Source organism: Cyprinodon tularosa, unplaced genomic scaffold (assembly GCF_016077235.1).
Source record: "Cyprinodon tularosa strain WSP-4 unplaced genomic scaffold, ASM1607723v1 ctg27, whole genome shotgun sequence".
NCBI lineage: Eukaryota > Metazoa > Chordata > Actinopteri > Cyprinodontiformes > Cyprinodontidae > Cyprinodon > Cyprinodon tularosa.
This window is the reverse complement of record NW_024038974.1, coordinates 1589911-1612318: the sequence shown is the minus strand read 5'-3', so window position 1 is coordinate 1612318 and position 22408 is coordinate 1589911. Positions and strand designations below refer to the sequence as shown.

The window sequence follows — 22408 nt, the reverse complement described above, 5'->3', positions numbered from 1 at the left end:
AAGCTTTAATCCTTCCATTGAGTTTGTTAAATAGTTTTGCTAGAGTTACTAGATAAAATCAGGCCTTTCACTTCTCATGGATCAAAGTATTTGAATGCAGTCTAAAAAGGTAACCTGGTTAAATCTGTAAAATCAGAGTTATGCGTGAATTGTTACTTCACTATAACGTTCACAAACATGTAACTACAATTACGATTTTATTTTAGATGCAAACTTACATTATTGTGCATTTCTATTAAACTCAAAGACTTGTATAGCAACTTCTGCTAGAAGTTCCCCCCCCCCAAACCCATCCCACAATTCCAAACACTTAATCAGATTCTAATTAAAGTGTAGTCATTAGACTGTAAAGAAAAAAAAAACAAAAAAACAATCAAAACCTGGAGTGGCTAGCTCTAGTCCTAAAAGGCTACTTCCCTGCCTTTTTTAATATATTTTTTTATCCTGACCCTTGAGAAATGCTACATGGCATATATTTAGAGGTTTCCTTGTTTCAGTCTTTTTGGTTTCATATTGCCCCTTTATGTATAATTTTTTTTCTAAACCATTAGTTTCTGAGTTGATGGAGTCAAACTGCATTCAAAGATCTAGATTGTTGAATTTTAGCATCGACCAAATCAGTGTTTGATAGAAAACTGCGGAAGCGTACAAAGTCGGTTACAGTTCTCAATACATTTCTTATATTAGTTTGCACAGAAGCTTTCATTAGTTTGTATCTTTATTGAATATACAGTTTTATTTCAATGATAAGGTTTTAACTTGACTTGCACTGAGATAAGGATCACCGTTTAATGGTTGCACCTACTGTACATGGTGGATAGCTGATCTTAAAAATCCTGAGATGCCTATTTAAATTTCGACTGATAAGGAAGTTGCCTATAACAATCCCAAATAAATGTTTTAATGTAACTTTGTTCAAAAAGGATGTGTAACAAAAACTTGTTTTAACTACACAAAACACTCAAATATAAAAGTTTTTGAGCATTGAAAGTGACTGTTGTGTTTGCCCTTTGCATAGTTAAAAAGATTGGTGGTTAAAGTCACCTTCACATCTAAGTATTGGAGAATCTCAGATCTCCCAGAATTGGGGTGACCCTAGTGTTTATGTTATATCTGGACTGTCCAGAGCCAAAGGTGGTCTTTTCAGTTCTGGTTCCCACTGAATATATCAAACGATTCTTTTGTTGGTCCCCCCACCCCATTTAAAAACAACACTGGCCCTCGTCTGGTCCCCCTGATTATTTGGGTCTAGAAACGCCACTGCCTTTAATGCTCCTGTAGCTATATAAGTCAGTCATGTTTTGGTAGGTCTTCAGTTCCTCTTACAGATAGGGTACATACTGGTGGGATCTTAACTGTAACTGGATACATGTTTAGATAGAAATAGAAAACCCCCTTATTGCCCCACTGAGGAAATTCTGGTGTTTACAGCAGCAAAAAGATGATAGAAAACATGGTCACACAAATGTGGACCTTGGAAAAATGTATAACAATGAAGAGTTAAAGAGAAAATAAAGTACTGTAAAGTGTTTTAACAATATAAATACTGTGCACCTGGAGAAAAATCTGATGTGCAAAATGACAGAAGCATTTTACTTCACTAAGGTAGAAACTGCAAAATCAGCATGAATGTAACAAGTTTGTTGGAAACGGTGGTTGTAGAGTGGTTACAGCTGCTGGGAGAAAGATCTGTGATAACGCTCCCTGGTGCATTTAGGGTGCAAGACTGTCACTGAAGGAGCTCTCTAGTTCTACAGGGGTGGCCATGGCCACCCTTATCCAATCTGTGGCCACCCCTACCATTTTTTCCCTCTAATACAGATGGTAGCAGCAGTAATACTCTCAAGTGGAATGTTCTAACTTTAATTTCCTATATGTAAACAATTACCTGACAACAAAAACACTGGTCAATTATGCACATCAATATACTAACGTTAAAGATAAATACAGAATTCATGGCCTTTTCAGAACTAGATTTTGTCTTATATGGGGTAGAGAGAAAATTATGTGCTTCTGCAAGTTATCTAGGAATTTTGACTGAAATCAGAGATAAATAACTACTTTTATATTGAGTAATCCATTTAATGTAGAGATTAGTACATGTAAATATTAATTTTATGCAGAATAATTATTAATAAAAGTAAGTAAGTAATGACAATGAATAAGATGTTCGTCCCAGAACTCAGAAATGAAAGAATTTTGTCCACTACACCTTTAATTTAGACAGCATGGATGTTTAAATATATGCGTCTATTTGTTAGGAAAGGCTGTAGGAAAATATAGTTTGTCTTTATTTAGAAAATATGGATGTTGTTATTGTTCATTTTCCTTTTGGAACTGTGTAGATTGACCCCTCAGTGTGCATTGGTTATTTCCTGGCCACCCTTATTAAACTTTTCTGGCTACAGCTCTGCAGTTCTGTAACACCTTCATGCATGGGATGGTAGATATTATCCAAAAGTGATGTTTATTTAGTTGGGATCCTTTGTTTCCCAACCCCTACACTGAGTCCAGAGGGCATCCAGTCACAGAGCTGGCCTTCCTGATCAGTTTATCCAGGACTTTCTCTCAGGTACAGATAAGCCACTGAGACAGACAGCTCCATAAAATGAAATAGCAGATAAGATAGCTAAAAAGGCTTTAGGAAAGCAGAATATAGATCAGATTCCATTTGGGAAAGGTAAATCAATAATTAAAAAGAAAGAAACAGAATTATAGCAAAAAATATGGGATGAAGATGAGAAAAGAAGGTTATATATATATATATGAAAGCAAATCGTTACCATGTTTCAAGTATTTAAAGAAGAAAATGCAAACAGGATTATTGATGACTAATTTCATTTATGAGTCAAACAATGCAGCCACATTCTTAAAAAGAAAAAGCATTTCTGAAAATGCTTTTTAATTTGAAATATGGTAATGATTTGCTTCCATATACAGGTGCTGGTCATAAAATTAGAATATCATGAAAAAGATTGATTTCAGTAATTCCATTTAAAAAGTGAAACTTGTATATTATATTCATACATTACATACAAACTCATATATTTCAGATGTTTATTTTGTTTAATTTTGATGATTACAAATGACAACAAATGAAAATCTCAAATTCATCATATCAGAAAATTAGAATATTGTGAAAAGGTTCAAAATTGATGGCCCCTGGTGCCACACTCTAATCAGCTAATTAACTCAAACCACCTGCAAAAGCCTTTAAATGGTCTTTCAGTCTAGTTCTATAGGCTACACAATCATGGGGAAGACTGCTGACTTGACAGTTGTCCAAAAGACGACCATCGACACCTTGCACAAGGAGGGCAAGACACAAAAGGTCATCGCTAAAGAGGCTGGCTGTTCACAGAGCTCAGTGTCCAAGCACATTAATAGAGAGGCGAAGGGAAGGAAAAGATGTGGTCGAAAAAAGTGTACAAGCAAGAGAGATAACCGCACCCTGGAGAGGATTGTGAAACAAAACCCATTTCAAAAATGTGGGGGAGATTCACAAAGAGTGGATTGCAGCTGGAGTGAGTGCTTCAAGAACCACCACACACAGACGTATGAAAGACATGGGTTTCTGCTGTCGCATTCCTTGTGTCAAGCCACTCTTGAACCACAGACAGCGTCAGAAGCGTCTTGCCTGGGCTAAAGAGAAACAGGACTGGACTGCTGGTGAGTGGTCCAAAGTCATGTTCTCTGATGAAAGTAAATTTTGCATTTCCTTTGGAAATCAAGGTCCCAGAGTCTGGAGGAAAAGAAGAGAGGCACTTCATCCACGTTGCTTGAAGTCCAGTGTAAAGTTTCCACAGTCAGTGATGGTTTGGGGTGCCATGTCATCTGCTGGTGTTGGTCCATTGTGTTTTCTGAGGTCCAGGGTCAACGCAGCCACATACCAGGAAGTTTTAGAGCACTTCATGCTTCCTGCAGCTGACCAACTTTTTGGAGATGCAGATTTCATTTTCCAACAGGACTTGGCACCTGCACACAGTGCCAAAGCTACCAGTACCTGGTTGAAGGACCATGGTATCCCTGTTCTTAATTGGCCAGCAAACTCTCCTGACCTTAACCCCATAGAAAATCTATGGGGTATTGTGAAGAAGAATACACCAGACCCAACAATTCAGAAGAGCTAAAAGCCACTATTAGAGCAACCTGGGCTATCATAACACCTGAGCAGTGCCACAGACTGATCGACTCCATGCCACGCCGCATTGCTGCAGTAATACAGGCCAAAGGAGGCCCAACTAAATACTGAGTGCTGTACATGCTCATACTTTTCATGTTCATACTTTTCAGTTGGCCAACATTTCTATAAATCCTTTGTTTTTATTGGTCTTCAGTAATATTCTAATTTTCTGATATGATGAATTTGAGATTTTCATTTGTTGTCATTTGTAATCATCAAAATTAAACAAAATAAACATCTGAAATATATGAGTTTGTATGTAATGTATGAATATAATATACAAGTTTCACTTTTTAAATGGAATTACTGAAATCAATCTACTTTTTCATGATATTCTAATTTTATGACCAGCACCTGTATATTGGGTTCAAAAATCTGTCATTGTAAAAATTATGGAGAAAGAAGCAGAAGGGAAGAGATCATTTATACTAGATTAAGAACTGGACATACCTACTTAAATGAGTTTTTGTTTGTACTAGGGAAGAGAAATGATATATGTGAGGGTTGTGAAATAAAATAAAATGTGGATCATGTTTTGATGGATTTCATGCAACTGAAATAGGATGAGGAAAGTAATTTTGTAAAAAGAGAATGGAGTATTAAAGGAATTTTAGGGACAGAAAGAGATAGGGAGGAAAAAATTGTTATTAATAAAGCACTGTTTTTATTTTTACATAACACGAAAATAAAAAATAGAATATGGTAAGTGGAACTATAGAGTTACACACTTGTGTACAGTAGGGGCAGTATGCACCTGTAAATTGTTTGCAATCCGCCAATCTAACAAAGAAGAACAAGACTTATTTCATATTTTTGGACTACTACAGTCTGGAAAGATACTGAAGTGTCAACGTGACAAAATTGGAAACATCGGAGTCTTTTTGCAATAAATTAAGTGTAATCTCCAAACCCTATTCCCAAATCATCAGTTTTTGGTACAGAGGCTGCTTTTCCCTTATGCAAATAAAATAAAAAAAATGATGCATTTAAGATATCTGTTACTTTCCTCTTTTTCTTAGCCTTGCTGCTCACACAGCATGTGCTTCTTTGCAGGGACATAGCATAACACAGCAGCCTGTGTATTTTTGAGGTACCGTGTTTGCCAGTAGGGGTGATCATCAGTTCTGCGTGTAGTAACTGCGTCGTCCAACCCCCCCTCTCACCGCCTCGCTTTTTTTTTTTTTTAACTTCTAGCAGAAGTGCGGATGTGAGTTGCATATTGATACGGAACAGGCCGTCGCTTTTCAGTTTTAGCAATGCGGGCTTAGGAAATGCTCATCGTGCGGAGCTATGAATCCCGAGGAGCAGACGGTAACGTGGTTGATTTCTTTAGGAGTGCTCAGCTCGCCCAAAAAGAACATAGCAGACCCAGAGGAGTTCTTGAAAACATCCCTCAAGGATGGGGTCGTCCTGTGCAAGCTCACGGAGCGACTCATACCGGGATTCACACCCAAGGTAAGCTGGTCATTTATCAAAGTAAACAAATGTCAAAACCGATCGACGGTGTGAAGAAGGGCGGGGTTTGATGAAAGTGATATCCGACAGGAACTTGTGTCTGCAGCCGCTGGCCTTGCGTTTTCTGTCCGAGCTCTAAGTTTTTTTGACAGCCGACCGGGTTTTTTTCTATATGTAAACCGAGCGCTGCATCGAATTAAAGCAATTATTTTACGAGTTTACAGACAACAGATTTCAATATTTGATTTCCTGTGGAAAAAAAATGTTCCGCATTCTTGATATGACTGAGTAGGTCAGTGGGAACAGCTACTAAAACCTTAAACTAAAACACTTTTTGTCAGGAGTGCATCAACAATTCAGCGGGCAAACAGTTCTACCAGGAGGATCCACCAGAGCAATGACTACTGATTGAGATTAAAGTTGGTTTGTATGTCAAATGGAGAGATAACAAAGTTGATCATGATAACAGTTGCAAATTTAGGTCGTCACTTCCTCTTGAGTGGCTGTACTTCCCGGTGTTGTGTCGAGATGTGTTTCCCTAATGCCTGCTTCACTGATACCTGGTTGGCCCCCTACCAATGGTGGACTAGGAAGTGTCTTTGCAGATAAAATGGTGCGAAAAATTCCTAAACACACCTGATACTAAATTGATTGACCAGACCGCATTTATATCCCAACACACGGCAGATTTCAACAGGATACCAGTAGCAAAGCAGACAGTGGTACTTTTAATTACTATGTTAATAACTGTGTATAGTTAATTAGACGGTTGGTGAAAAACACACTCATATAATATGTTTAAAACCGCAATAAAGATCTTAAAAGAACAATGTATTTGAGTATTTTTTTTCTCCAATACAACTTGGAATTATGGGTAATCCAGAGCGTAGATTAAAACCATAACCATTACCTACGATGTGTTAGCGACTGGGAGCGGGTAGGTGGGTGTTGTACTTCATATGGGCCCACCTAGGTAATGTTGCTTACGGGCCTATTTTTGTGTCATTACGCCATTGTGAATAAGGTAACTGAATTTCAGTCTCTTCACAGGCATCCTTAAAAAGTCTTAAAAGGCACTGAATTCTTCTATATAGAAATAAGGCCTTAATTGGTATTAAAATTTCTTAAATCAGTCTTTCGTAGGTCTTAAAATTGTTAACAAGTCATAAATAGGATTTTATTTTCATAGTTCATATCAAAAATTAAAATAAGTCGCAATAATTTTTTTGACATTTACCAAACAGCTTTGCTGTAACCGTTATTAGTTCCATCCTGACAGCAGAACCAATAAAAACAACGTTGCAAACAGACCTTGGGGTGATGCGGCAATAACTTTTTAACCTTTTTTTCAAGAACTTTCATTGTAAATTCAATGAAAGTTGGCTATCCAGCTAATAGTGTTGTGCATGGCTTAAAAAAGTACCAAGTAATGTATATGAGGAATGGAGTATTTTGAGAAAGAAGGCATTCAAGCTCGGCAGGATGGGAATCAAAGCTGTGGAGTCAGACCAGGGGCGGAGCTAGATGGGGGCCAAGAGTGGCCATGGCCACCCTTGGTTGAGAAATGGTTTGATAATTGATAATAATCAGTTGAAGCACCATAAAATAATTTTAAAAACAAATAAAACACTTTTTTTTTTTTGACAAAATTTTTCTGTTAATAAAAGTCAGAGATGGTTGTACCTCATAGAATGAGCCATGGGACATGTCCCCTGCACTTTTTCAAACATCCGTTTTGGTCCCCTGCATGTTTTACTGTCCAAAAACAATGTTACGCTAGAGTACAAAGACATTCGTCGAGCACTAGGACCAAGCAGAAAACCGCAGGTCAAATTGAAGCCTGCTTACCTGAGTTTAGAACGCCCACAAGCTCCTGATTGGCATTCATCTTTTCTTGTGTGATTGACTGTCACCACTGTCACTCCTGAGAAGCTCACTTTGCAAACATCTGATGCGTCACTGAATGGGTCTGTGATTGGATGGTCAAACACGCTGAGGTTAGTTATATTGAAAAATACTTAATCAAAAATTTCATCAATGGAAGGAACTGAATGCATGAGTGGTTCTAGACCGGGGCCAACGGTCTAATCTAGCTGTGGACCCTGTTATGGTCCATGTAAGGAAAACATACAGTACGAAAATTGAAAACATTTCTCATTGTAGGTTAGACAATTTTCAAACTGATTAAGATAACATTTAAAATAAAAGGAAAACAAGTTCATCTTCTTTTAGGTATGTGATATTTATATAATTTTTAAGAGCAAAAATACCAATTTCTTTGGCAAATAATCATAATTATGTTATTAAATTAGGATACATACATTTATTTTAAGAAAGTTTTACTTTTAAAGATCAGCGTTTGCATTGTAATGCTAAACCAATTTCTCAGGATGATATGCACTGGCAAAAAGAGACTACATTTGATTTACTTGTTCGGACCAATTCAATATTTTGCTATTTCCATTTACTCTAACAAGTATTTAGAAACTGCAATTAACCACAAGCTTCAGTTGTACCAAGATTGGATGATAGTATTAATCTGTTTGATCAGGAGTCTGCAACCTTTTTGGCTCAATTAACATACTTGCCCCATCAGTTTTTTTGTTCTGTGTTTTTTCTTTTCTTTTTTCTGTGTCCCCATTAAAAATCACTGAAAAACTAATGTTGATTTTGTGAATTAAGGCTCTGGATGCTGAATACACTAAGACTGAATCTCATCTCTAAATGTTGTCGGTACCTGCATACAAACACTTCTCTTTTATATGGTTAAATCAAGCTGTGTTACTGTCTATTGCAGTAGTTTTCAAGCTCAGTCTTCAAGACCAACTATACTGCAGGCGATGGTGGGTCCTGATGAATGAGCGTGATTTGACGCCACCTTAGCAGCAAATGTCTGTTGTTCCACATCATGTGACATCTGTATAATTGCAAGTCCCCATGGTAATTTATTTTAGGTCTTTGACTGTACTGTGGGTGGATGGATTTGAATCACAGTTGCATGAGGGCAACTGGTGTAAAAACCTGAATAGATGAAAGAATAAACTATGGAAAAGCAGTAATCTTTAATAGTGGTACTTGGGGCCCACTCTCCTGCACGTTTTATACGTACCGCTGGTCGCCTGAAACTCATCAGCCATCAAGGGCCAAAAAGTCAATTTATTTAGGATAGGAGTGTGGAGGCAAGGATGAGGTCTAAGTTTACATGGTGGTAAAAAATGCTAAAAACATTGATTTGAAGAGTAAATTTTCTCTGTCTAAATGTCTTATTGTATGTCTAATTTATTATATTTATATTATAACTGGACTTGTGCTGAAAGTTTCAAACAACCTGAAATAGTCACAGATTTGACTTTAGAAGTTTTTGATACACTTATGTTAACGTTGAATCTTCAGCCAATTAGCTCTATTGGATTGAGCATACTTTGTACGACTGCACCTGAATGCACCGCGAGTGCTGTCAAATAGCTGTGGACTCGACAGAACGCAACCGGAAGTCGTAGCTTCTGTTTTTACGAACCCAATTTGGTTTAGTTTCATATATTGACTCCTGCAGTCACACCCGTATTTCAAACATAAACGTTTGGCTTCGCGAACAGTCATGGCTTTTCTGCCCCTGCGTAGTTTTTGCTTGTTGGTTTTTGTAGACCTTTATTTTGAAAGTCATCAAAATGAGCCGGATGTTTTGCGTAAATGTGGCTTTTGCGTTTCATTTGCTTCACGATAAGTCGGAGTGGATTCATATGTTTGATTTATGAAGTGGCAACGCTTGGATAGCTTTTAAAATCTGATTTTGAGTGACACTAAAGCTGAAGGTCGGGGCTTGAAGAGTTAATGTGTGTCATATTCTAGCCTTTCTCACTCAGCCGAGCTGTGAGTTTATATATGTATTTTTTGTGTTCAGTATTCCCAGGATCCGAGAACTGAAGCTGACTGCCTCGGCAACATAAAGGAGTTTTTAAGAGGATGCTCGTCGTTGAAAGTGGAGGTCAGTTATTTAAGTTTTTCAACTTTTTTCGTTGTTGCTTTTTATAGTCTCATCTATCTATCTATCTATCTATCTATCTATCTATCTATCTATCTATCTATCTATCTATCTATCTATCTATCTATCTATCTATCTATCTATCTATCTATCTATCTATCTATCTATCTAACTTTTTTAAACTCCCTTATAAGATGTTGCTTTCTTTTTAATTTTTATGTAAATGAAACTCCTTTACCTGCATGTCAGGCATCTATTCTAGGTATTGGGTTATGGACTTTATTCTACTATGAGATTCCCATGGTATAAAATTGAGTAAAATAGTACAGTATTATTGAATGTGCGATTCTATTACATGATCTTATAGTCTGTATTATTAGAGAGCAACATGTCATTCATCCTGCTAACAGACCTTTCCAGTAAAAATACATTGGTGTGATTTTACACACAAGCTGAGGCTGACATTTTGAACATAACCAATAAAATGAGCTGCTTTTCATGCTTATTGGGCAGAGCATAATACACTTTTATTGCAAATGGTTATAGATGACATGGTAAAGATATCCTTATATACCAAATAAAAAGGTATCATAGTATAGTAGAGTATGACAAAAAACTGGAATAAATATCCACTAGATTTAATGATAGTTTTGTAATAAACATTCTTACTACAAAGAGTAGGACATCTTTCTGGTTAATTTGCTCATTGCAGCAGTGTAATGGTGGCAGAATCATAAATACTGTCTGCTGGCTATTTAGTCAGATTTAAGCCCAGCCAATAGTCTGCTGATAAACAGTGAGCTGTAGATTAAAAAAAGGCGATTCTAACATAAAAAATCAGTTTGATATGGGCCAAAAAAATGAGTATCTAAATGTATATCGGCCTGCATCTAAAATCTCAGATATAAGCAAGCCGAAGTAACACTCTGCTTCTGTTTAAAATTAATGTAACCCTTTGGTTAATAAACAGGCCAGTTTTTCTCATTCTTATTGTAGTTGTTCTGTTTAAGTACTGTCACTTGATCAAGACTTTTCAATGTTCCACACTACAAATGGGTCATTTGTATATGTATGACTGATGCTGATATTTTATCTGATAAATATTCAAAGTTTTGATATCTGTATCTGATATGAAAGAGTTGCATCAGTTTTAAATACACCACTATTTAAAACAGAAGCCACTACTGACTTCTCCCTTAGTTTGTGCAAAATGGTGATCGACTGCTTTTGTAAAAAATTATAATTTTTTTAAAGCAAATAAAAAATGTTTTTCTAGAGGTGAAAATCATAGAAGGCTTCCTTTTGTCAGCAGTTTCGGTCTAGCACTGTTCAGCAGCAAGTGGGAGAGTTTTTTTTTTTTTTTTATTCTGTGTTCTATACAGGCTGGAAAACGACTAATTCTGGTGTACCATGAATGTAATGAACAAATATATTTGTTTAAAAAACAACAACAAAATGACTAAAACTTTAGCAAACCTTGACAACAGCCACTAACTCATACTAAAACATGAACACTCCATGTCAGTATTAGCTTTCAAAGGAGTTGCTTTCTACATGGGGTAGCCAGCCTGCCGTAAGCTTCCTAACAGACTGAGCATTTACAGCTGACCAACATGAAAACGATGTGATCTAAGGTGAATGCTGATGCTTTAGTTTTCATGATCACGATCATCTAACATTATTTTCTCTTTTAACAACTCTTAATGTTTCCAAACAGCTGAATTTGTCTGCTGAAAAGTATAGAGCTTCTTGTCAAGCCTGCTGACAGGCAGACAATGCAACAAGTGAGGAATGCAAAAGGTGTTTGTTTGCGAATAAGTGCAGTTTTGAATCTTAACTTTATTACACTGTTATTAGATTTGTTCTTGTAAGTGTTCCTCGCTTCCAGCCGGTTTTACAACCTAACAGGACGGCGGACATTAATGCGTCTCCCAGGCTTTTATAAATAATCTGTTGTGGTTCTAAAGCACATCACTCGCTCTCTTTAAACAGCAGTTTGTGTCAGCCTGCCCAGCTCACTTTAATGGCTCAGTAGTTTTGCCCAGCTGGCTTGTTATGTCTGGGAGGTCCTCTTTGCTTTGTATCCACCTAGTGTGGTGTAGCCCATAATTAGATGTTCTGCAACCAGCCAGTAGGTCACTGGCAGGAGGTTTCGGAGAGGCACTGTCTACATGGTTACAATAAACCCTGCCCTTCCCTCAATGATTAAAGTTGGAGTGTTTTCTTTTTTTGCCTTTCGCTCTAATAAATAAATAGTGCCTGTCCTGTGACTGCATGAAGCAAGAAGGGTAACTGCTTTCACTTCTGCTTGCAGATGACAAAGAGGAAGCAGTAATTACTGCTCATTCCTAGCATTTTTATTTATTACTATCTTGTGAAATGTAGATGTGTTTGCTCCTCATTTTGCATGGTGCAACTACCACTTGGAGCAACATGTATTCATAGCATGACTTAATTAAGGTCAACACCTTTTAACCCATTTAGGCCGGGAAAGCATTACCGCATTTCTACCATTCAAGCCGGGGGCGCTGTTGCGTAATTCTACCATTGACGCCGGGAGAGCATATAAGTCAAGCAAGAAGAAAGAAGTTTTTTTCAAGCAAACATGGAGGAGTTTGACAGAGAAGAGATGTCGGAAGGCAGTGATTTTGAGGAGTGTGTCGGCTTTGATGACGGTATAGATGAAAATGATGACTTTGAACGCGCTGAACCAATCGAACTACCACCGCAATGCACGGAGTGTTTTCAACCGCACACCTGGAGTGAAAGTTGATTTGCCTGCAGACACCACACCGCTGCAGGCATTTGAGCATATTTTTAATGAAGAACTTTGGATGCATCTTGTTACCGAGACGAATAGGTACAGTGACCAAACAAACCAAACTCCAACAAGAGCAAAGATGGCAAAGTGGTCACCCGTGACTGTGACGGAGATGAAGACATTTATTGGGCTGTGTATGGGCATGGGACTTCTTGTGTTGCCAGTAGGCTACGAAGAGATTATTGGCGACAGAGTAAACCTCTCTTCAGGACGCAGTTCCCCCAAAATATGTCCCGGGACAGATTTGTGGCCATCTGGAGGTAAGTTGTATGCAATTTATAACACAGACATATGCATTATTATGCATAATAATACTGTTAATAAGTAATCATCAGATAGTTATTTATGTAATGTTTGTTCTTTATTTTAAAAACGTTTTATATTGCACATTCTCAATGAAGACATGATCACATATGGAAAAAATAAAGGTTGAATTTTTAATTTTTTTATTACTGCTTTTCACTTTTTTTTTTTGGAAGAATTTCAAAGATAAAATATATTTTGAGTTCTATCTGCTACAGAAGCTGAGATATCAATAATTTACTAGGCGTTGACACAGTTGCTGAATTTACAGAAAAACTTCAGGTTTTAGGGGTATTTTTTAAAATCGGCCATAGGTTTTTAAGGTGTTTTTTCCAGGCGTTTTAGGCCTAAATGGGTTAAAACAAGTGTACCTCAGCATTAAAACTTAGTGTTAGCGAGTTTTCTCTAAATTATGTTAGCATTTTGCCCCCTTTTCAAAAGCAATGATCATAATTGAAGCACACATTCTAAATAGGAGCTTTTTTTTATTTTATTCAAAGAAATGATATTGGAGTTTAAAAGACACTCATGATTAATTCCTTAACAAATCATATAAAAACAAAAAAACAAACACAAATGTTGAAGTACTCGCACTCTTTATTTAAGATGCATTATTTAAAATTGGAAACTTTATCTCCTGGAAGAAAGGTGATAGGTGTCTGAGTTGGGCCAACCTGCAGAGTGTGTGCAGGGATGTGGAGGCAGATTGCAAATGAGTGTCGTCAGGTTTGTTGTATTGCAAAAATAAAATAAATAAAAAGAGATATATTTACCACATATGTTTTAATCTTTGTTTAAAGCAAACCGCTTTATGTATGCTAGATTCTGTGTGGGTCTCTTTCTGCTAGTGCTGTTAGTGTGAACCATGAAACTCGCTCATGAGTTTTTCTTCTTACAGACAGGTCATTTTGGACTATTCTTAAGCTGCGTTTTTGCCAGCAGAAAACTCATGTGGGTAGTTTTCCAGGCCATTATTTAACACTATAGTTCCACTGCATCTACTTATGGTACTGCATCTACTTATGGTAGAAACAGGTTATTCGGGTGGAATTTTACTCTTAGAATAGTAGCCCTGGCAAGGGAGTAGATATGCTTTTGGAGAGAATCCTCTTAGTAATTGTTTTTTTTGTTGAACAACCTTTTTTTTTCCTGTTACCTGCAAACGACTTTAATTAGCCACTTTCTCCCCTTGGGAATCCGATTTTTATTAAGTTTGAGTTAAGTCATGAAAGCAAATACAATGGCACCCATGGACTGAATTTTGACAAAAAAAAGTCCAAGGTTTAGTGCATCTGGGCTCCGTTTTAGAAGCTGATCTAAGTTAGTCTGAGTAGAGAGCAGTCAGACTGAGTCAACTCATCCTGCTTCGTTATATTTAGGATTTTCAGAAGAAAGTAAACTGAATGATTTCAGCTCAGAGTGAGGGCAAGCAAAATAAGAAGACCTCATCAATGGAACCTAGAAAACGTGATCCACCATGGCAACGAGAGGAAATGAGAAGCCTTGAAGTGAACCTTACTCTTAAGTACAACTTAAAATATTAATGGCCGCTTATGGAGATGATCAAAATGTATGTGACAGAAAATGCAATACGCTTCCTGCTAAATAACAGAATTTATTGTAGTAGAGACCAGTCAGTGGGTGACTGGGATTTGATAGAGAATTTAAGTTTCTTTCTAATGCTACACTTACTTAACATAAGAAATAATGTGTGTGCATGAAATATATGTCTAGGTATATCTCAGCGGGCACATAAGAAATATATCAGTAAATCAAGATAAGGTATTAAAATCTAGTAAGATTAGATAAGGTCCAGTTATCAGATCTTTTTCTGTTTAAATTTACCAGCTGAATTTTGCAGCTTTCCTTGGCTTTATTACAAATGCATTTAATAATTTGTAACGTTAAACCTTGGTGTATGACATAATATTAAGAAGAGCAGATATGCAGCAGAAAAGGAATTTTCTCTGTTCCATAAGCCCCCTGTGAAATGGCTGTACAAGATGTATTTACAACAAAAATGAAAATTTATTGAAGCAAAAAGAAACGCCTGAAAAGCATAAAAATTAATATGCTATGATTAGCGAAGGAGCCCGGAAACCAGAAAATATATGAACATATTTTGATAGACATCTAAATGTTTGGCTTTGATGATAATCTAATCTTTTATTTGTCTGGAGGGTTTGTGATAAGAGAATGCCACACAACTGTGTGTGAGTGGAAAGGCATACCTTTAAATGCTTGTAAAGTTGACCTGTCTGCAAAGCTATGGTGTAAAATATAATCTAACAAACCTGAGATTAAAAAAAAAAAAAGATTTTCTAGCTACTTTATTCTCTGTCTGGGTTTCAGCCTCCTTGTCCTGCTCAGCAGCTAAATACTCTTTCCTCTCTACCAATGGAGATTGCTGATAATGACCAAAAATATTCATAAATAATAATTGGTCTCTAATTTGATCATCTAACCTGTACAATACTGGTAAGAGTATTAAATTGCAGTGTAAAACAAGAAACTTTTTGTTTATTAATTTGTCAATTTTACTGAGAGAAATTATTGAGTTGATGCTCATTGGTCTTTGAATCAGGTAGTAAAAAATGATCTAATTACACGAGGCATAACGAACATTTGCTCTCTAACATCAACAGGCCACTTCAGCCATTTCTGATGTTTTTTCTTCTGTCAGTTCTCAGCAGAAATGTCAGAAATAAAATACTAATTTCAGCAAATCCTGCTACTGACCAGACTTTATTCCGGGTTCTGACTTATCCTGCTTTCTGAAACAGGGCCCTGGAGTTCAATTTGAAATATGCCTCCTTCACATTGCAAACAGTAAAAGCTTCAGAAATAGCCTAAATAAATAAATACCCATCATTCTTATCTCACTAACATATTACTGTAAAGCCTGTAATGTCTGCTGTGTTCCATTAACTGTGTGAAAACATAAAAAGGAGAGAAATATCATATTTTGTTTCCAGTAGTAATTAGCATCATAACAGCTGGTCTATTCTGATAGTTCTGTTACTTGCATCTAAAAAGACATTACACACAGGTGTGGCATCATACCCAGATGTGACCTCTGACATTAGAGACAAATCTGACGCAGCATGAATTTTTCAATAAATGTAACATTTTAAGTTTTTACATTTGAGTGTCTTCAGCTCCTATGTTTAGAGACAGGAATGTGTTTTATGGGCCGACAATATGGACTCAAAACTCTATCTCAATATTTTTGAATGGCTAAAGGGCGATAGATATTTACCCTGATATGTTTTTTTTTTCCATTACGTACTTTTTAAAAGGAACACTTGAATCAAAGCTTTGTCCCAAATGTCACACAAGAATATTTGGTTAAAAAACACATGTTGAAAAACATAAAAAAATTGCTGAAAATAACCTACCAACATAGGTAAAAGTATAATTATAATACAATATAGACTGTTTTGATATAAAAGATATAATCTTATCTTATTTCTCTATTGAAAAAAGAGATATAAGATAGATTGCTCAGCACTATTTGTATCATAGATTAATTTTTAGGTTTTAAAGAAATTAGTCGTGTAATTCATTCGGGTTTAGCTTTTCCGCCGAGTTTGAACTTTGATTTATTTGAGTTTGGACTTTCAGATCTGCAACATTTAAACCGTTTGAACTTTTTTTTTTAGATTTGAGCAAAACCAAGGGAGGGACTACTCCTTTCATAAGACCATAGACGTTTATGAGTGCTTATGAATTTAAGGGCTGTAGACCCAGTGGTGGCATAAGGGAGAGTTTTGGGGGTTTTTTTGCAAACAAAAATTTAGAGGTGGCCAATATAGCAGTTGCATGCAATGTTATTGGAATAACAATGCGTGTATCGTTGTATTTCTATTTGTATTCTATTTGAGTTGCTTTGCATGTTATGGGCAGACTTGAGCATCCCTCAAAGCTAACACTACGCCTCAATGCCATTCTCATAAATTAGCTGCTGGGTCTCATAGACAATAGAGCAACAAGAGTCTCACTAATCTTACCTCAATCAAACCAGATTTCACTTATGAAGGTGTCCGCATTCTCATAGTGGTGTAATTTTTTTCATTGTTGTTTTAAGAAAATGGAAAAAAAAAACTGTTAAAGTATATAAACTGTTTAGGAGTTTCCACTGGAAGATTAGTGAAACAAAATGCTTTTAACATTTAACCAGTGGAGGATGTTTTTTTTCTTTGCACTTTAAAACTCCCCCCATAGTCCACGGCAGCTCCAGATTTACCTCACTCCGTCCTTTTTATAGGAAAACTGTATTATGGTTATCTTATTTACCTGTGGTTCCTGCAGTAGAAATGTAAATAATGGAGAAAATTAGTAGCTGCAGCAAAAGTTAAAACATTATGATCCCTATAAAGGACCTCAGCTCCCTTCTTCAGTGCAACTGAGCCTTTTTGCTTTGTTGGAATAGTTGTGATTGGGATATGTAGAAATTTGGAGAATGTAGGTTCAGGGTAGCAACACAAAACCTTGTTTTGTGGCCAGGATTCATGTTTGTATTAGGAGATGGTTTTTAGTTGCTTTTTTTTTGTTGACTAACTGTTTTCTTTCCTCTTGCTTTTCCATCCAGGGATTTGAACCTGAGTGGTTATACACTGGAGAGAATTTTGGCAAAGTCCTGAATACGTTGCTGGGATTCAACTTTGCCACACAAGGTAAATGGTTTTCAAACATTTTTTTATTCTTATTTTATTCAGAAAGTCCTACATTTGCTGGGTTTATTGACAATGAATAACACCTATTACTGAGATCTAGCAACATGTGTTTGGTTTTAAATTAATAATGGACTCTTTGATTAAAGTCATGTAGTCGACTTCAGTTATGAAAAGCCTGTCACTCCGAGATTCATAACGTTACATTGATTGTTTATGTAGCATTTTTTGCTTTTATTGATGGGTAGTTAGTAGAAGACTATTTTCAGCAAGCTGACAGTAAGTGTGCAGCTACAGGTGTGATAGAGGCAGCATTTGTGCTCATTAGAATTCTTATGCTATGTTCACACCTAACGGGATTGTAAAAGCAGAAGTAGCCATTTTAAATGCAGTCATTGGTTGACTCACATCAAGGCGCATCAAAAGGTCCTGCAACATTTCTAGAGAAGCAGGAGCAGCGAATCTTGATGCATCTGAGCAGATGAAGCAACGCCTCATGAGCTTCTGAGGTGCCGGACGCGCTTCACTAGCAGCAGCCGCTGGAGTTGGAAAAATTTTACTTTTCCTGCTTGACGCGTCATATCAACCAATCAGAGAAGCTGATCTGGGAGCTGGCAGGGAGACAGACACTGCAATGCTGAGGCAGATGGTATGATCACTCATCTGAAACAGTTTATTAAAGCCTAAATTTACTTAAAATCTCGAAACCTGCTGGCAGAATAAGTTTGCTATTTCTTATTCTGATGCCTGCAGTTTGTACCACATACCTTAAAAAAGCTAACACCTTCTTCCAAAAAAATTCCCCAAAAAAACGTTGGGGTCTATGCCGCTCCAACGACAAAATAATACTTTAAGGCATGATTGTAATCTTGATGAACTGACTGCACAGACTATGTTTTGAGGAGCGCTTTCTCACTTAAAAACATATTAAAACTACTTTTTACCAGCTTATCACAGCAAATATAGCAAAGCCACTCTCTTCCATTGAACACAGGACAAGCAGAAGCATCAGACGCATCTGGACACACTTTACTGGACAGGCTTTAGGAGTATCAAAGAGGCTCCTGAGGCGCGTTTGACTTTAATGTGGACAAGCATCAAAAATGAGGCAGCAGAAGCCTTTTTGCTGCTAAAATCGCGTCCGGTCTGAACCTAGCATTAAACCGTGCAAACCGTATTTTTGTAAATGTCAGAGAACTTCCTTTTTTTGGCTTATTTCTTAGAATTTAGTATATAATTACTGTTTTATATTGAGTGACACCAGTAATCAATCTGTGACATGGCTCAATTTAAAAAGTAGTGAATAAATTGGAGTTGGAATTCTGAATCATCAGGATGATAATGATGTTTGGGGATGGCCAGATATAAGTAAATCAGTTGTTCGTATTCAAGGTGATTCAGCTACATGTTTCCTGGATTTACAGACAGGCAGCTTGCATAGCAGTGAGCGCTTGTGTCATGCTGTGTGCAACATTTATTTATGCCTTATTGCACCTCAGACAGCGTCCTGCTTTTGTATGTGTTTAAAACTGTAATAAACATGTTGCTAAATCTATATGGTGTTGGAATGCGAAACCTTAACCAGTTTAAGAGAAGCTGCTTCCTGGAAGAGTCCATGCTTAGTGTCTTAGAGAAACCAACTTCCATCTTCTGTGTTGAATAAAATTAGTCCTTTAAAGGGATTAATTCACACTTTAGAGCGATATTTGCACTGCAGCTAATCAGTTTTGAGAGTCGTGTAATACCATCAATGGCACAAAGCAGATGCTTTCATCTAAAGAAATGGTACCGGTCCACTGCCTTACGTCTGAGCTGTGAATCCTATTTAGAATAAAGTGGATCATATTTAGCGGCTATGGAAAGGTTCGGTATTCGTCAAGGAAATTTTGTTTAAAAGAGGAAGGTGTAATGAACACAATCGTCATTTAGGCTAAAGTAGCCCTTTTACCCCTGAGTTAAAGTTGTTCTGTGTTGTTTTATAGGATTCATGTTTCTTTGTTGCCGCTCAGAATATAAAAGATTTGTGTCAACCATTCAGAGTAACAGGAATCAGAGCTGAATTTTAATCATTTTTTCGAGTGCAATGCTAAGGACTACATATGCAATATTATAAAAGCAAATAACCCAATAAACTTGGAGGACAAGGGGTCGGACACCAGGTGTCCTCATTTATTTATGTAAGCATGTTAGTGAGTTATGAATGAATGTTTGTTACATCTGTTAAAAAAGTAATGCATTTTAAAATTGGTGCACAGGCAAAACATGTTGAACAAGCGTTGACAATGTGAAGTTTTTATAGTTAGTTTTCACCCTTGTCATACAGTGCAAATAGGTCTTCTTAGGATTTTCCAATCTTTCTAGGGGATTGGTGTTGAGATGCATTAACCAGGCGTTTCCCATCTATATCCATTCCTATCAGATAAACGGTTTTATTCTAAGTCTGATATGTTAATTTAAAATTTTAACTTATTCTAATAGATGTTTTTTTAAACTAATCTATGCATTACAGAGATGTTTCTGCTGTGAAATCTTTTGAATCCAATGATATTTATAACAATATGGCTTTCGATACATCAGAGCCTTTCTCTAAACCTTTATATCAACAGAGCTGAAACAAGTGCGTTCTTAGACCAAAATTAAAGATTATTCACTATATGAGCCTCTGATCAACAACTGGAGGCGATCCAGGGAGGATTGTCTGATTCTAAACTATGACTATGGTTGTTCAAAATTTAAACTTTGTAATCTAACATGAAATCTGTCCTCCTGAATGCTCTCATATGTACAGATGCACACACAGAAGGGCTTTTTACGCCTGGGCTTGTTGCATATGGGATTTATGAGTACCACCTGTCACCGCCTTAAAAGCATCTGTGTTTAATCATAATTCATATGAAAGCAATGTACGCTGGCTGGTGTATGGAAAGCAGACGCTCTCCGTTTTTCAATCTAAACTTCAGAGTTGCAAGGATTTCAAATGCTAAAAAAAAAAACAAGATCACACAAAATGTGGCTGTTTTACTGCCAATAACAGAGCACATACTAAAAACATGTCAGATTTAGATCCTCCCTGCTTGAATTTTGAGGGTTCAAATGTTAAATGTCTAATTCCTGCCCGATCCATTGTGATTTTAACAATATTCGTTATTAGCAACAAAAGTGACGATTACCAATAATCCAATGACAAACCTGGCTAGCTTGAAGTTGGCACTAAATGAGTGTCGTTCTGTGAGTGCTTCTGCCTGTTGGCCTGTAGCAGATTGGCTTTGCTGTCCTGCTGTTTCCTTCTGCATGAAGGTTACAGCTCTTCTGAGAGAACTGCACTCATACTGCAGGGCAGCTTTCCTCCACTCACTCTAAATCAAAGGCTCCTCTGCAGCAGTGGCTGCTTGATGACACGGTGCAGGAGCTGACATAAATCTGATTTAAATGTTGCTACATGGCTCTACGTACAGTAAAATTCATATCAGAGGTTGGGAGCTTTGGTTAAATTATGTTCCAATAAAGCAAGGAGGATGCTGTGGGATGATCTCTGATATTCGTTTGCATTGTTCATCTGAGGGCTGCAAGCTGCTTGTTTATTTTAGGATTGCATTGTCAGGTTGGGTTAAATCTAATTATCCTATGAGAAATCAGAAGTTTGCTTTGTGCCCCAGAGCAGTGCAGAGCAGCAGAGCGTATTGACATGAATTATCTTCAGGTTGTCTGCCTTTACTGTGATTATGCACTTGAATGACATGTTTGTGAACTTTTCCAAGGTGAGAGCAGAGAAATTCAAATTTAGATCTAAACTTAATCTGAAGCTTCCTGTGTTTTTTCATGTTTGTTTATAGATTGTGCTGCTGAGCGATGTCCTAAGCCTGGATCTTCCTCCCCCAATCAGACGTCTTCACATGCGCTGTCCTCCCTCAAATCCAAAGGGTCTCTGTGTAGACAATCTAAATCAGTGGTATGATCGCTCTGTATTTTCTGCCTTTTTAAAGTTTTTTACTCTGTGTATTGTTTTATTAAAGTTGGCTTTTTTTAAAGATGTTTTTTTTCCAGCATAAACTGAAATTGCCAAACTTTCTATTAAGAATTAAATTCAAAAAGATCCAGCGTCTTGGTGGAAGGAGTCATTTAGTAAAAAATCTTGAGAAGCTGAACATATCAGACCTCAGATGATATCAACCTTTTCAGGTTATAGATTAATTGGATAGTAATAAAATGCCACATAATAACCTTCAGCTTTATTTACTGAAAAGTAAAAAAAATAGCAAAACCATTACCAAAAAGAACATTATTTCATGTTTTTTTAATTCCATTTCAAAAGGAAACACCGATTTGTTAAAAAAGGAGAAATAATTATTCTTAATATCTTTGCAGAAAAGCTCTTTAGTTCTTGACACTCAATAAATAATATATTTCCAAGTTGTTGTGAAAACCAGCTAACAACGTATTTTACTTTTTCAATCTAGTAGAATAAACAGGATAGAACAAAAAATTGAATTGAATTACCTTCCTTTGAGACAGATGGTGCTTAGCACTGTTCTACATGTAATAAATTAAATATAATCTTTGGATTTACTGTAAGGCCTACTCACACAGCGTGTCTCAGTTCAAAGTAGACAGCTTTAAATATGACTAGCATTAAAATTGGTGTGGAGTGTTTAGACTCCTTGTATCGTCTCGACATGCAAAGCATGTGGCAGGGAGATGTCAACCACACAGTTAGCAGACGGTGAGCTAAAGAGCTTATGTTGACATTGTTGTTCAGGGTAATGTGATGTGAGCGAAGAAAAGTAGACTAGCGTGAATAAAACTGACTATTTTAATCCCATAAAATCCCAGTGGATAATAGATCTTTTTAGCTAGTTTTATTTATGTATTCATTGCAAATATAAAAGCTTTGTTTAAGTTGGGATGCAGACGGCATCCCAACAAAACAAAAAAAACAAGGTTCACATAGAAAACACTGTTAGACCTATTTATTCATTATGCATCAGAGTTTA

General features: G+C 36.7%; 1 protein-coding gene across 1 annotated transcript in view; it reads left to right on the top strand.

Annotated features, from left to right (window-relative positions):
• Positions 1-5348: 5348 nt before the first annotated feature.
• The window catches only part of arhgef6 (Rac/Cdc42 guanine nucleotide exchange factor (GEF) 6), a 53136-nt gene continuing 36076 nt past the window's right edge, over positions 5349-22408 (top strand). The window contains exons 1-4 of the mRNA XM_038289523.1: positions 5349-5638; positions 9540-9623; positions 17336-17420; positions 21251-21366. Of these exons, the coding sequence (XP_038145451.1) occupies positions 5474-5638; positions 9540-9623; positions 17336-17420; positions 21251-21366 (450 nt within the window). The 5' untranslated portion in view covers positions 5349-5473. The remainder of the gene's footprint in view (positions 5639-9539; positions 9624-17335; positions 17421-21250; positions 21367-22408) is intronic.